The sequence below is a fragment of the Phyllostomus hastatus genome, unplaced genomic scaffold, assembly GCF_019186645.2.
Source record: "Phyllostomus hastatus isolate PE091 unplaced genomic scaffold, TTU_PhHast_1.1 phas_contig_244, whole genome shotgun sequence".
NCBI classification, from domain to species: Eukaryota; Metazoa; Chordata; class Mammalia; order Chiroptera; family Phyllostomidae; genus Phyllostomus; species Phyllostomus hastatus.
The window spans coordinates 2824414-2838797 of record NW_025333796.1 but is presented as its reverse complement, the minus strand read 5'-3'; the positions used below and the strand labels follow the sequence as shown (position 1 = coordinate 2838797).

At 58.1% G+C, this 14384-nt stretch overlaps 1 protein-coding gene across 2 annotated transcripts in view; it reads left to right on the top strand.

The window, feature by feature from the left end:
* Positions 1–14384, top strand: part of LMBR1 (limb development membrane protein 1) — a 72677-nt gene that overhangs the window by 41133 nt on the left and 17160 nt on the right. For both annotated transcript variants that reach the window (XM_045837815.1, XM_045837814.1), the window contains exons 6-9: positions 1163–1289; positions 1607–1675; positions 2818–2882; positions 6522–6594. In XM_045837815.1, the coding sequence (XP_045693771.1) occupies positions 1163–1289; positions 1607–1675; positions 2818–2882; positions 6522–6594 (334 nt within the window). The remainder of the gene's footprint in view (positions 1–1162; positions 1290–1606; positions 1676–2817; positions 2883–6521; positions 6595–14384) is intronic.

The window sequence follows — 14384 nt, the reverse complement described above, 5'->3', positions numbered from 1 at the left end:
TTGTCCCCCCGGGGCAAACACGAGCCCTGCTGGGTCTGGGTCCGCGCCTCCTGTGCTGTGAGCGCGGCAGAGTGCCGACTGCATGCCTGAGCGCGCTGACCGCCCCGCCCGCGCTGGGACAGACCCGTAAGGCCGCTTCAACTCTGCGTCACCACGTGGGGCGAGGGGTGCCACTCCGCCCTCTGCTGAGGATGGGGGACAGCCGGGTCCTTTACTCCACAAGCTGGAGAGTAATATTTAGGGCAAAATCAAGGTGAGTGTGTGTTCAGGATTGTTATTTATAACTCATGTCTTTGCCTTCTTTTCCATGTGGAGGGAAGATCACGTGGCTGGCTCCTTGAGGAGCACGGATGCACTTCTGACGGTGTCCGCCGTGTCAGACGCTGCAGAGCGGTGCTCACAGCATCGATGTGACTCTGTGGGCCGTGGCACGGACTCAGTCCCTGGGTGGCTTCTCAGGAGCGTGAGGAAGGTGTTGTGGCTGCCTTGTGCAGGAGGTTTCAAGCTGACAAGGCCGGCCTCTAGTTTGGCCCCGGGCTGGACTTGTTTTGCGTTTAGAACAAAGTGTGCACCGGTCCTAGCCCGTGGAGGAAGGAGACGTCTCTGAGGGGAGGGCCGCCCTCTGTCCCTGCGGCGAAGACTGTTCTCCTGTGCCCCTCCTGTCGGGCGTGACGGAGGCCTCCGCTGCCCACTAGAGGGCGCTGGCGGCCCGGAGCTGAGGGAGCTGGGCCCCTGCGCCAGCGGGCTTTGTGCCTGCAGCCGGCAGCGCTCGCCATCTGCTTGGCTCTGCGCCGCAATTAGCCTCGTGTCCCTTGATTAGAGCCACAGATAAAAGTCGGTGAATCTGCTTCCGTGGTGGGGAGTGTTAGGAAGGTAATTAATTGTTTAGGATGGCTCTGTTCTGCAAAATGTTTTTACAAAGGATTTTTTTTTGTTTTTTTCTTCAAAGCTAATGGTATTTTACATAATTTTGAAAAAGCCAAACTGAAACCTTGAAATAATAAGACATCACCGACTGTGAGCACGTAGTGGTTTTTGTCCTGCTGGTGAGTGCACACTCCCTCCCCTGCCCAGGGAGCTCTGTGCGGCCTGTCGACGGACCGAGCCCTGGTTGCTCAGGCGCTGCACTGCAGCGTCCACATCACACGTCTTTATTTTCCAGGGCATCCGGGCCCGCATCCTGGAGACGCTGGTCATGCTGGTGCTGCTCGCGCTGCTGATCCTCGGCATGGTGTGGGTCGCCTCGGCACTGGTGGACCGCGACGCGGCCAGCATGGAGTCCCTGTACGGTGCGCTGGGCCGCCCCGCCCGTGTGCCCCGGCCCGTGGTCGCTCGCTCGCCTTCAGGCAGCCGAGCCGTTCCGTGTAGTGTCAGCCCCCGTTGGCGTGCAAGCTGAGAAGCCGCCCGACTTTCCCGCCTCCAGACAGGCCTGCAGAGGGGCCGCTCGCGCTCCGCCCCCAAGGCCGCACTCGGGTGGTTCGGAAGCTGCAGGGGGCACCAGGCTCGCGAGGGCCGCTCCGCCTCGCGCTGCGTGTCCATTCGCAGTGGGCCCTGGCCTGCCGGGCAGTGCGTCGGGTTCGCTGACGTCTGCTTCTGTTTCTCGTAGATCTCTGGGAGTTCTACCTGCCGTACTTGTATTCCTGCATATCGCTGATGGGGTGTTTGCTACTTCTCTGTGAGTATTTTGTGATGCCCTGTCGACCGAAGGGTCGAGTTACTCTCCGTTCTGGAGAATTGTGGGAAATCTTCCTGATGGCACTTGGGAACAGCTTGGAGAGTTTTCCAAAGTTGACCCTCAAGCAGTTTTTATGTTCAAGATAAATTTCAACAAACTGAACCCTTGAAACAATAAGACAGTTGTGTTTTCTCTAAGAAAAGCCTCTTCCCGCCCTGGCTGGCATAGCTCAGTGGATTGAGCACGGGCTGCAAACCAAAGCATCGCAGGTTCGATTCCCAGTCAGGGCACATGCCTGGGTTGCAGGCCATAACCCCCAGCAACCGCACATAGATGTTTCTCTCTCTCTCTCTCTCTCTCTCTCCCCACCTTTCCTCTCTAAAAATAAATAAATAAAATATTAAAAAAAAAAAAGAAAAGCCTCTTCCCCAGGGGTGTGGCGAGGGGGGGACACTTGGCACACACACACCGATGTGCACACTCACGCCCATAGACACACACACGCAGACACACAGAGACAGAGACCCACACTCAGGCGTGCTTGCGCGCACAGGCAGTCGCAGCACGCACAGACCTGCACGTGCACACACAGACACGCACACATGCCCCCACCCCCTGCCATTGCACACTAGACTCTGCTTTCGGACGGTAGTGATGGGGATGTGTGTGTGATGACTGGGGTCTTTATGGGGAAGTTCGCTTAGTTTTCCTTTAGACATCACAATGTACCTCACGGGTATTATCAACAGATAAATGTTGTTAAAAGGATTTAAGATTATCATGGTCACTTTTAGGTATTCTTCTCTGTTTCTCAGTCTCGTTAGTACGTGAAATTTAATCTGCTCTTTAGCTGGTTTTCTGTAATGTTGTTTAAGTGAAAAGGCATCATCACTCAGCTGCCCCAGAGGCTCGCCTGTGCATGTCCTCGGCCCATAGCGGCCATCTGTCCTTCCTCAAGCACAAGAAGGCGTCCCTCCAGCCCGTCCCCGATGACGTGGAGGAGCTGCGCCCTCTGCAGACTCGGGGGTCCGACGCTGAGACAGTGCTTTCTTGCGAGCACGGTCTGAGCGAGTGTGGTCTCAAGACTGGTGGTGTGTGTGCTCGCCCCGCGGTAAGTGTTCCTGGTCTCCGTCTCCCCACAGTGTGCACCCCCGTGGGCCTGTCCCGCATGTTCACCGTGATGGGCCAGCTGCTCGTGAAGCCGGCGGTGAGTACGGCGGGAACCGTCTGTCTGGGGTGACGGTGTTTGCACCGGCGGCTTCTAGGTTGCCAGCCAGCACCCAGAAACAAGAAGAGTGTTTTTGTGGGTGTATGACCCGATTTGCTGCTGCTGTTTTTATTTTAATCTTTTTCATTTTTGGAAACCACATTTGTTTTTGCTTTTAAAATACTATTATAGGCACTCGGGTAGAGTTTCTGTAGCAAGTTTTAAGGCAAGATTCACGAATATTTACAGGTATTTTAGGTATTTGTTTCCTCATATCAAATAGTCATTACTACACATCAAAACTTACCACATACACTCTTTGATTTACAAAAGCAGTTATATTTCTGAAGATTTGTCTACATATTAGATCTTGTCCCTTTAATCTCAGAAGTTATATCTATTTATTTTCAAACAATTTGCAATTAGCAGTAATTCTAGTGACTTGTTTCTTTGGTCTCTAGGCATTTTGTCAAGTGATTAATAACATGAAAACGATTCTTAGCTGTGTGTAGGAGATGTGTTGCTCGGATCCGAGTGTGGACCCTTGCTGCGCACACACTCTAGTCTGAATGGCCCACCTCTTCCGAGGCCCCCACAGCCTGCCTGCACGGAGCTCACCCTCCTGCACCCTGCCCCTGTCGACGCTGCCCTGGACTCTCGGTGACCAGGGTCTTTCCCCCGCGGTGCCTCTCACCGCTCCCCCGCCCGGCCGCCTCCAGAGGCCTGGCCCTGGGACCCGCTGCCTTCCTGCCTGACTTTGGCCCTTGTCTCCCTTTCTTAGGCTAAAATAATTACACCCCTTCCTCTGCATTTCTCACGCTCTGTTCTGTTGGTGTTTTACTGGTAGTACTCACTAAATTGCTATGGCTATGTGTTTGTCTTCCTTCAGAAAAAACTAAGGAAAGACCGTATATATTCTTTTGGTAAATGCTAGCTTAATTTTGAAGGTTTTTTAAAAAAGATAAATGGCATTCTCTTCATATCCTCTTTAGAATAAGATTGGACTTTTTACTTGCTACCTAGACGGGCACGCTCAGATGCCGCACACGCACTCTCGAGTCTCGAACTCACGTCCGTCTTAGGTGGGTCACGTGCCACTGTGTGCATCCAGCCTCTTCGAGGCTCTCTGCTCTGTCTGTCTTGGTCTCTTCCTCCGTTTTCATTGCCTGGCCCTGAACATAGGCAGATGTGTCACGTTCAGAGCTTGCTCTGTTAGTGGCTGTGCTCCGCTGTCCCGGCCACCGTGGCCCCGCCCGGCCCCCCGGCCCGGGTGCAGGCGCGGCCTGCGCGTGCCGTGCTGAGTGGCTGCCGAGCAGGACCAGGGCACGTGGACCAGGCTCCTTCTGGGCCTCCCTCCCGCCGCCAGCTTCCTCCCAGACTTGTCTGTTATGGAAGTGTCCTTCACCTCTTCTCTAGTTCCTCACCTCCAATCGTCATCTTTAAAAAAGTTTTTATTGTTCAGTTACAGTGGTCCCCATCTCCCCCATTACTCTCTCCTCTCTCCAGTTCTGTTTTGCTCAAATGTTTGTTTTGTTGATTAGGTTCCACTTAAAGGTGAGATCACATGCTATTTGTCCCTCTCCGCTGGGCTTCCTTCACTCAGCATAACGCTCCCCAGCTCCACCCATGCTGTCACAGAGGGTAGGAGCTCCTTTCTTTCTGCTGCGTAGTGTTCCATCGTGTAAATGGACCTCAGTTTTTGATCCACTCAATGACTGATGGGCACTTAGGCTCTTTCCAGCACTTGGCTGTTGTAAATTGTGCTGCTGTGAACATTGGGGTGCAAAGGTCCTTTTGGATTGGTGTTTCAGGGTCCCTCAGGTATAATCCCAGCAGTAGAATCACTGGGTCATAAGGCAGCTCCATCTTTCGTTTTTCGAGGAAATTCCATACTGTTTTCCACAGAGACTGCCCCAGCCTGCATTCCCACCAGCAGTGCACTGAGGTTCCCTTTTCTCCACATCCTCACCAGCACTTGTTTGTTGATTTCTTTACGATGGCCATTCTGACCAGTGTGAAGTGGTATCTCATTGTGCTTTTACTTTGCATCTCTCTGATGGCTGGTGATGCTGAGCATTGGTTCCACGTGGTCTTCCGCTGAGTCATCGATGCTGTGCTGGGTGCTTGCGAGGAGTGCCTCCTATTCACACACCCATTTCCACCTAACACCGATGGCAGACACGCAGCTTAGGTGCTGGTGTCTTGTTTATGGCTGAGTCACCCCGAGGGCTTCTGTGGAGCCTGCTGCTCCCCACCCAGGATTCGAGTGTTGTCTCCTTAGGGAGGCCCTCACTGGTGTCCCCAGGTAGGGCTCCCACTGAGCCCTCTTTCTTTCTGCCCCTTCTCGCTCACAGGGTGCTTATCTTTTGTGGTCATTTAGATTCACTCTTACTTACTCTTCATTTGCTCCTAGTTCTAGGCCATAGGAGAGTATCAGTATTTATCAAAACCCTGGGAGTTACTGGATTGCTGTGAATCAGCTTTAGTAAATCCTGCAAATTTGGTGCCTGGCAGGGACCGCATGGTACGAGGGCCCTTGTCTCGGTAGTGCCCCGCAGGGCGCTGAGCAGGTCGGTGTGCGGGGTTTCAGTCCTTCCATTTTGTCCACGACGTCTTATGACTTGGAGCTGCTGGGAGGAGTGGTTTGGGTGTGAGTGACACAGAGCAGGTTGTCCCCAGAGCCAGGGCCACGCGCAGGGTCATTTCAGGGCCGGCCCTGCTGACAGCTGGCGTGGACCCACTCCAGGCGCGTCGGCCTGGAGACGGTGCGGACACTAGCCCGCGTGGTGGCTCTCCGGCGGGGTTTGGGGGCGGTTTCTGACGTGTGCTGTGAGGCGTGGCAGTGAGAGGTGGGTGTGCCAGCCTACGGCCCCTCCGGGGCTCTGTCTGCGGCAGCAGCGTCTGACAGTGTGCGGTGGGAGTGCTTCAGACACGCGGCCACACCCGACTGTTGGGCGGCCGGACGGAAGAACGGCAACAGCCAGCCAACAGTAGCCGTCCAGTGCGGATGAATCAAAATTATTCCTGCTTTTCCGGTCAGATTGGCACAAATGTATTTTGGGTGTGCAGAGAATTTTGGTCGTTACCATCCGTGTGTCGTGAGATGAAAGGGTCCCTGGGATGATTTCGGTCACGCCGCGTGGAGCGTTTGCGGGAGATCTTCGGTGTGTAAAGGCGATGTGAGTGCAGAGCGCTCCCCGGTGCTGGTTAGTTTGCTGTGCCGAGCGCTCTGCAGGGGAGTGACGCTGAGAGTCGGGGTGGCCCGGGCGCCCTGCCCTCCCTGCCCCTCCCTGCGGTGGGGCCCTGCTGGGGCCAGGACAGGACTCCCGCCCCCCCCCCCCCTCAGCTTTTCGCCCAGTCAGAGCTGACGTGTCTGTTCGCCACTGGGGGCTGCAGAGCGGTCTCACCCTTCCAACTTGTTAGAAAGCGTTCAGTTTTGTCGTAGTCAGCTTTCACGCGCTCAGTTATACACTGAAATGTTTTTACCTAGTTTGTACACCGGATAGTTGGACATTGTTTTTACGTTGGATCCCTAGTAACTCGAACGCTGTCTCAGTCACGGGGCAAGCAGCCCGAGTGTTCTCGTGAGCACTGGCTCTGCGGCGCCGCCTCACTCAACGGTTTGGTCTTTGAATGCAGATTCTCGAAGACCTGGATGAGCAGATCTATATCATCACCCTCGAGGAAGAAGCGCTCCAGAGGCGACTGAATGGTACGTGTGTGTTACGTGTTTAGACCACAAGAAATATTACTCGACTCACCGAAGACGCGCTTGAAGGGAAGGACACCAGCTTCTCGTGGCCTTGGCGCTGTTGTCCCGGTCGCAGTCCTCGTGCCGGGGGAGCAGGGGCTGGCGGGCGACCGGCGGCATTTCGGCCCGGTGCCGCCTCTCCCTGACTAAGTGGCTGTGGTCGGCAAGGCCGGCCCGGCGCTGCGCCCCGTCCCCGTGCCCCGTCCCCATGCTGGCGGCCCGTGACCCCGCTGGCGAGGCCGGGTGGGCCGTGTGCCGTCTCAGTGAGGTCCCGGGTGTCCCTCTCCGGGCGAGGCTTCCGGGTGAAAAGTCACTTCGACACGAAGGTGCTAGTTTGACCCTCTGAGCTGGGCCTGGGCGTTCCGGTGGCGTTTGGGAATGCTGTTTGGTAGCGGCTGATAATCGGGTAAGCGCGGCACGGATTTTACACTTCAGTTTTGAGTGGCTGGCTTTAAATGAAGCACCAGTGGAGACGGGAATAGTGACATGGTGACAGATGACACGGGCTGTGTAAATTTTCTTTTGATTTTACTTAGATGGTTTTCACCCTGCACACTTTTCTCTTAAAATATGTATTTTTAATATTGAAAACCTACCACCAAAACCAGATTATTAATAGCTAACTGTATTTCAGGCTCATAATTCAAGAGTAGGTATGAAGTGGAAAGTTACTTTAAATATGAAATATTGAGCAACAGGAAGAAATATACCTACTTTCTTTAATTACAAATAGCGAATTTAAATGACCAGCCCAAGGGTGTTGATAACACTTAGAGCTTTGTTCTTGGATGATGGAAATTCAGATTCTTATCTGTTCTGGAGAATTCGTGTCAGCAATACTGTGCATTGTGATACCATTAACTTTTAGCTTAGAACTATATGTGTCTTTTATTCTTCTAACATTTTAAAGTTCTTTAGATCAAGCATATTTAATTCCAGAGTCATAACCCTAGTCAACACTGTCAGCTTGGTAACGTCTCATTAAAGTGGTAGATACGACGATACATTTGTTTCCCTCAGACAGGCACCCTCCTGTGTAATAAACACACCAGAGTCGCCGGGGGGTGTCGAGCAGATGTCCGCGGCGCGGGCCGCTTCCGCCCGAGCTGCGCGCCGCCCCTGACCCGCAGGTCAGGGGGCGGGACCCGGGAGGGCACGTGCGGCGCTGGGTGAATTAGACAGTGGGCGTCCAGGCTGATCAGCACCCAGGCGGGCCAGCGGCATGGCCGCTCCTCACTTCGCCCTTCCACAGAAGGAAAGTCAGGCCATTCGGAATCTTTCTAGGTCCTTTGGCTACCCTTGTCAGAAGGGGTCCATGGCGTCTGAAGAAATTAAAGAGGAGATGCTTGCCGGGAGGCTCCTGTGTGTGGAAAGGGAGCCAGGCCGGAACGAGCAGGCCTGCACCCCCACCCCTGGCATGGCAGCGCCCGCGTGGGGGGCCTCAAAGGGGGGCTGATCGAGCGCCGCAGTTTCTGTCTCCTGTGGGGCCAGTCACAGATCCCTTCTGAGCGCGTGGTGGTGGGCAAGTACCCGTGTCTTTCTGGGGAGACCCCCCACCCGCCTCCCCACTGTCGGCCAGCCCATTGCAGGGGTCCTGCTGTTTGTCCTGGTGGACTCGCGTGGGGGGGGACCCTAACCCACCAGAGAGACCCTCCCCCACCCAGCCTGCCTGGCCCAACCCTCCCGTCACTGGAGAGGCCCGGCCCTCGCAGCACCCACAGCTTCTCCCACACCCTCGTCCTGCTCCCGGGCTCCGGCAGCGGGCCTCTTGTCCGCCCGGGTGTCTTCACATGCCCTGCCCTCAGCACGGACCCGACCCAACGCAGTCTGCCAGCCTGGTGACCGTGCCCCAGGCGCTCTCCTCCATTCCCCCCCCCCCCCACTCCCCGGGGACTGTGCTATCTGCTCCCGCTGGCCGCGGTCTCCTTGACAGTGGTGCCCGCCTGGGAACGCCCCCCGAGCCCCCGCAGGGTGGCCGCCCCACCCTGCTGTCGGGGTCGCTCCGGCCTTCACGGTCGGTCGCACAGGCCGCCGGCCACTCCGCAGCCCACCTCCCTCGGGGCCGCCCGACCCGTGTGGCTCTGCGTCCACAGCGCCCCTCCACACCCTCCGTGCGTCCCTCCCGCCTCAGGGCCCTGGGTGTGCTCTCTGCTGCCCTTCGGCCACTGTCGGCCTCGGGAGCCTGTGGACACGGTTCCCGCCCCCGCCGTCCCCGCCCGCCCTCTCCTGCTCTCAGGGTCCCGCAGGGCTCCCCGCCATCGGCTGTCCGGTCTCCCTTCCCCATGCCGCAGCTGCGCCGCAGCGGCACGCCGGAGCGTGACCCCATAGCGCAGGGGCTCCTGCCGGCCCCTCCTGTGCCCTGGTCTCTGACCCTGCCCGACACAGGCATGAGGGACGCGTGGGGCCGGGCGTTTATCTCCCCGCAAGAGTGACGCGGGGAGAGCACACGGAAGACAGAGTCTTGTGGACGGAGTGCCCAGGAGAGGCCGTCGTGGGGAGCCCTGAGGGCGAGCTGGGACCGAGGGCTCTCGAGGAGGCTGAGTGGGCGGCCTTCCCCGAGTGGGAGCCGTCAGGACCCCCGCCCCCGGGCCCCGAGGGGCCGCCCCGCAGGAGGGCCCTGCACGTGGGCTGTGCAGCGCAGTCCCCTGCAGCCCCCACCCCGGTGAGGTGAGGAGGGAGGGGTCAGCAGCACGTGAGGTGTTTAAGCTGCGCGGGAGCGTTAATTGAAGTAATTAGCTTTTGTGAGTGTAGCCTGTGGGTGTTCGGGGCCACTTGGAAGTGCCGTAATGACCAGGAGTGCGCTTTGGTTGTTGAAGTTCAAAACCTCCACCGCTCTTTGAATGTGCTTTATGCAAAACTGTTGTGGGCTTTGAACTTAATGACTCCGTGCAGTTTTGTGAGATGCTGTTTTCATCTTCACGATAAAAAGTCAGTGTATCACTCTCGGCAGCAGTTACTTCCCTGCTTGATTCTGATCTTTTCTGGAGCCTTGTGCCGCTGGAGCGCGGTTAATTCTGTGTTCTCAGGGGCGCACGAGACGCACCTGTTCCGCGTCTGCTCCGAGTCGCATGGAACCCCTCTGTGCTCTGGGAGCGGAAGGGGTGGCCAGCCAGAGCACCTCAGCCTTTCCACGGAACTCAGTACCGGTCAGGAGCACTGTCCTCCTCTGTCCTCGAATCTCGCCGTCCGCAATGGATTGAGCTGGCCTCGGTGACGCCGAGGTGCAGGGGGGCGTGGGCGCCTGCTCTCCTGACCCCGTGGTGCCCCGACAGGGCGTCGCCCGCCTCCCCGGGCGGGGCAGCTGGCCCCTCTGCTCACCACCTGTCTGGTGTCCCTCTCCGCACACCGCTGGCGATGTGAGGGAACTTCGGTCTGGTTTTATCCCATGTTCTCGTACGTAAGTGCGTCGCACTTTTATCTGGACTGAGTGTCTAAAGTCTGCAACAGCTACCCTAAGGATACTCTTTACTGCTGCTTACAGCGCTGAAGTGAAGACACCTCAAGTTTGTACCCTCTGGGCCACTCGAGAGAGGTTTGCGTTTAGACAGGCCGGAGGTGGTCACCTGTCAGCTTTCACGAGGACGTGGAGCCAGACTGGTGGCAGGAGGGGCCCCTTCCTCGGCCTTCCCATGACGGAGACACGTCCTGACTCCTGCGCTCACTGTCAGAAGAGGACACTTGCTCTGCGGGTGATGCTCGTTAGACGGTTTCTATCTCAGGGCACCCCCCACTGGGTCTGGAGTTCTGAGCCAGAGAGGCGCCCTGTTGCAGTTGATCCAGCTCACGGGGCCTGCTGCCACTCCTAGTGACGATGGAGTGTGGCCCAGGCAGGCCCTTCATTGCCAGACGAGACGAGACGATGTGACTGAAGAGAGGGAAGCTCGCTTGCCACGCCCCGGGCGGGAGCACTGCGGAGCGACCCACTGGGACGCAGCTCTGAGTCGGGCGGCAGTGGCCTCTGAGGTCCGGAGAGCAGGACCGCCCCGTGTGGGCGGCCGAGTGTGTTCGCACGAGCTGCTCGCTCAGGCGCAGCCTGTGTGGAGAGCGGCATTCTCGACGGGCACGCACAGGCACAGGAAGTTCGAGGAGCAACCTGGGTTACGGTCTGTGACGTCGACCGGGGACTGGTATCTAAAGTCTGGTTGCTTCAGTTGCCGTGGCGCCGCGGGCGGCCCTGAAGCCCGTCGCTTAGCGTCGTCCACCCTGCTTGCCGTCACTTACGACGAAGGCACATTTGCGTTTCCAAGGTTGTGCTGGATATCGGGAGTTGGATGTAATACCTGTGGATATGCCAGAAGTAAACGGAAACTGTTTCTAAGCCAGCATCGTGTTGCGAGGGGAACAGAAGGAGAACCGGAGCGCCAGGGTGTGCGGGCCGGCGCCTCCGCTGCGGGGAGCCAGGCCCAGCGCGGGTGGGGCGGAGGAGGCGCCCGAGGGGCGGGAGTGTGGAGGTGTGCGCTCGCTCGGCGGGCTGTGGGGGGGTCCAGGGCGGCGCAGCAGCGTTTGCCTGAGCGGCTGGACGTGACCAGCAGGACTTGAGGGGTTTTCCCTTCCTGGTGCTGCAGAGCGCCCTGGTCAGCTGGCGGTGCTGAACGGGATCCAGATTTTAAGGAGTTACTACTAGGTGACAGGTTTTCTGATCAACTTTTTTTGGCTACATGCTAAATTAAAAAGTCAGGTGAGCAAATGACCTGTCCTAGGAGCACCTGCCCCACGCACGGCTCCCTGGGAGACTGCGTGCAGGGCGCCGCGCTGTCCAGGGAGACGGGTGGGCGGCTTGCTGCCCGCTTGGGATGGTTCGCACACCCGAGCGGAGACGCAGATTTGTTTGGAGAAATCAGGCATCGTGTATTTTAAGCCCAATAGTTCCTGTCTGCCGTTGAACATGTGTCTGTCCGTCAGGGCTGTCTGGTGTGTGGAGAGCAGACACACGGACAGCCCGGTGGTGGGAGGGGGAGATGCTGGGCGTTGGGAAGCGCTGTTTTCTTGGAAACGGAGCAGCAGAGCATCCCCCGAGCACGCGCGCCTGCCAGCCGCGGAGTCGAGCCGGGGGAGGTTGCCTTCAGCTGTCGGTTTTCCCGAGTCCAAAGCGACGGGTGGGGCAGGATCAAAAATACTTACTTGATCAAAGTTATTGGCTCTGAAGTCATCCTTCCCGATGTAAGGAAGATGAAAGGTATTGTTTTTATTGCACGCTAGTAACAGTGTAATTTTGAACTAATTGGTGTTGAACTGCCAATCACCTGGGGGAATGCAAATAGATACTCTTACAGTTTCCTTTGAGGTAGGGAAATCTTGTGTCGAGGCTGGAAGGAAAACAGAATAATACCGTTAAATTGACCTTAAGTGAGCTGCCTGTGGTTGTCTTGGAGAATCCCTTTTTATTTTTCCCGACTCGCCCGAACAGGTTTCGTCTACCGGTTCGGCTGACTGACTAGACAGAGCTGCCGTGGCCGTTTGGGGCTGTCCTGAGACGGGGTGGCGGTGGCACCGCTCCTCGGGGTGTCTCCGTGGTGGCGTTGGTGAGCCCCTGTCACATTCCAGCGCCGTCTGCGGTGGGCGGGGCTCCTCCCCGGCCGGCCGTGGGGCCCCGCCCGGACCGAGGCCTGCCTGCTGCGGTGCCGGGGACGGGGACGGCGGGAGTGTCTCTGCGGCCTCTCGCTCCCCAAGAGCCTGGTCGTGCACTGGAAGCACGGTTTCTTTGCAGACAGTGCGAGTGTTTTCTTGGTGTTGGTGTGACGTCGGTGTTTACCAACCGCCCACTGTGTGCCCCGCATCGTGTCGCCCGGAGCGAGCACACGGTGTTTCAGAAACGCCGCTTCTGCTGTTTCCTTCAGAAGATGATGCTTGGGCTGGTCCAGGTGTTTGTGCCGAGGTTCGCAGACACCGTGCCCACGAGGGAGGCACTTCTGCCCTGTGTCTTTGAAGTGGTGGCAGCAGCGGCAGCAGCAACATAGTTTACCCTGGTCCCTGCCCCTTTCAGAGTCCCGGATGCCCGTGGGATTGTGTCTGGGCACGGAACTGGCTGCGGGGACACTACTTCTTCACCGGTCCAGGGCAGGGGTCACAGTGTGGAACTGTATTCGTTATTGATCAGATCAGAACTTAAATGAGCACTGACTACAGAAACACACCCTATAACTTACGCAGAGTGGGGTGAAAAGGAAAATGTGCTTCCTAAGGCCGTTACAGTCAAAGACACTGGAACACCCTGCAGTGCTGTGCCACCTCCCTGTGAAGTCCTTGCTGTGTGGAAACACCCGCTAGCCCTGCAACACGATGGTTCCCCTCTTCGCTCTGGCTGCCAGAAACCCTGAGCCAGAGTTGCAGTTAACATTGAGTAGTCGGGGGGCACACTTCCCGGATATCTCGGCTCCGTGCTCGCCCCTGTTCCCCCGTAAGTTGTGTGTTGACACGGGAGATGATCACATTCGGGTTCTGGGGACACTGAGAACACCCGGGGCGTTCTCGGCCCCCGGCTCCCCGAGGGGGCGGGTGTTGGGTGTCCGTCCCCCGTGACGGGCGGAGGGGCAGCGCTCACCTCTCCTGGGGACCTGGGCAGGGCTGCAGCTCGGAGAAGGGCCCCGAGGCCCCCAGGGCACCTGCCCCCCCGAGTCTGTGTTCCTGTCCACGTCGCACCCTGTCCCCGAGAGCAGGGACCGCCGGCCCTCCGGGTGGTGTGTCGCCGTCTGAGGGCGGGTCTGGCCCGGCTGGGTGGGCCGGGCGCAGCCGCGGCGGACGGGGAGGACGGCCCCCTGCTGTGGGCCGAACGCCTCGGAGGCCGGTCCAGCCGTGGGTGTCCAGGGGAGTGTGATCGGCACGGCGCACCCCGCAGAGTAGGCGCCCATGTGTCTCTGACCTGACGCCGTCTCCGTTTCTCCTGCGTGCGCGAGGCAGGCGAACACAGGAAGAGCGTGGAGCTCAAGGCACAGACAGGATCTGAGCCGGGAAGCGTCAGACACGAGGAGGGGCGTCACGTGACGAAGATGGCCCAGCCTCGCAGGGACAGACAGACGCAGACAGACACAGACCCGTGTCTGTCTCAAAACAAAGACAAAACCATGGGGGGCCTGACAGAGTGAGGCTGTGACGGGGGTGCGACCTTCCCGTCTCCAAACTCGGCAGGTGACGCGGAAAGACCGGGGAGAGACACGGACCGTCAGAGAAGCGAGCAGAACACCTGAGGGGGAGCCCACGTGCTGGGTGCGCGTGAAAGGGCGTGCAGCCACGTTCGGGGGTGCACGTGCACGCAGCAATAAGGAAACGCCTTGACAAGTCAGATGGCAGAAACTGAAGAGTTACAACATCCGGTGTCAGGGAAGATGGGAAAATAGATGCCTTCAAAGCTGTTGTTGGGAGTGTAAATTGCGACATTAACTTTGGGCACGATAATAGATTGTGACGTGGGAAGGGAAGTGAACTTCAATGTCCCTTACCCGGAGAGGATCACGCCCTCCGCCTCAGCAGCCTGCATCTCGGGGACCTGTCCCACGGAGACGAGTGAGTCGGGACGCCCTGGCGCGCGTGCAGAGCTGCCTGTTGCCGCGTTGCCCGTGGCGGCATGGCGCCGAGGAGGACGTGCGTAGTCGCGGGTGGAGTGACTGTGAATGCAACGGAGGGGCGTCCAGGCTGGGGAACACCACGCGGCCGTTAGGACTTGGCCCTCGGCCCTGGCCACGTGGGCGTGCGACTGACTGGGAGGGACGGGCGCCCTGACGTGGCGGACTGACTGCTGCTCATGGACCGGGCAC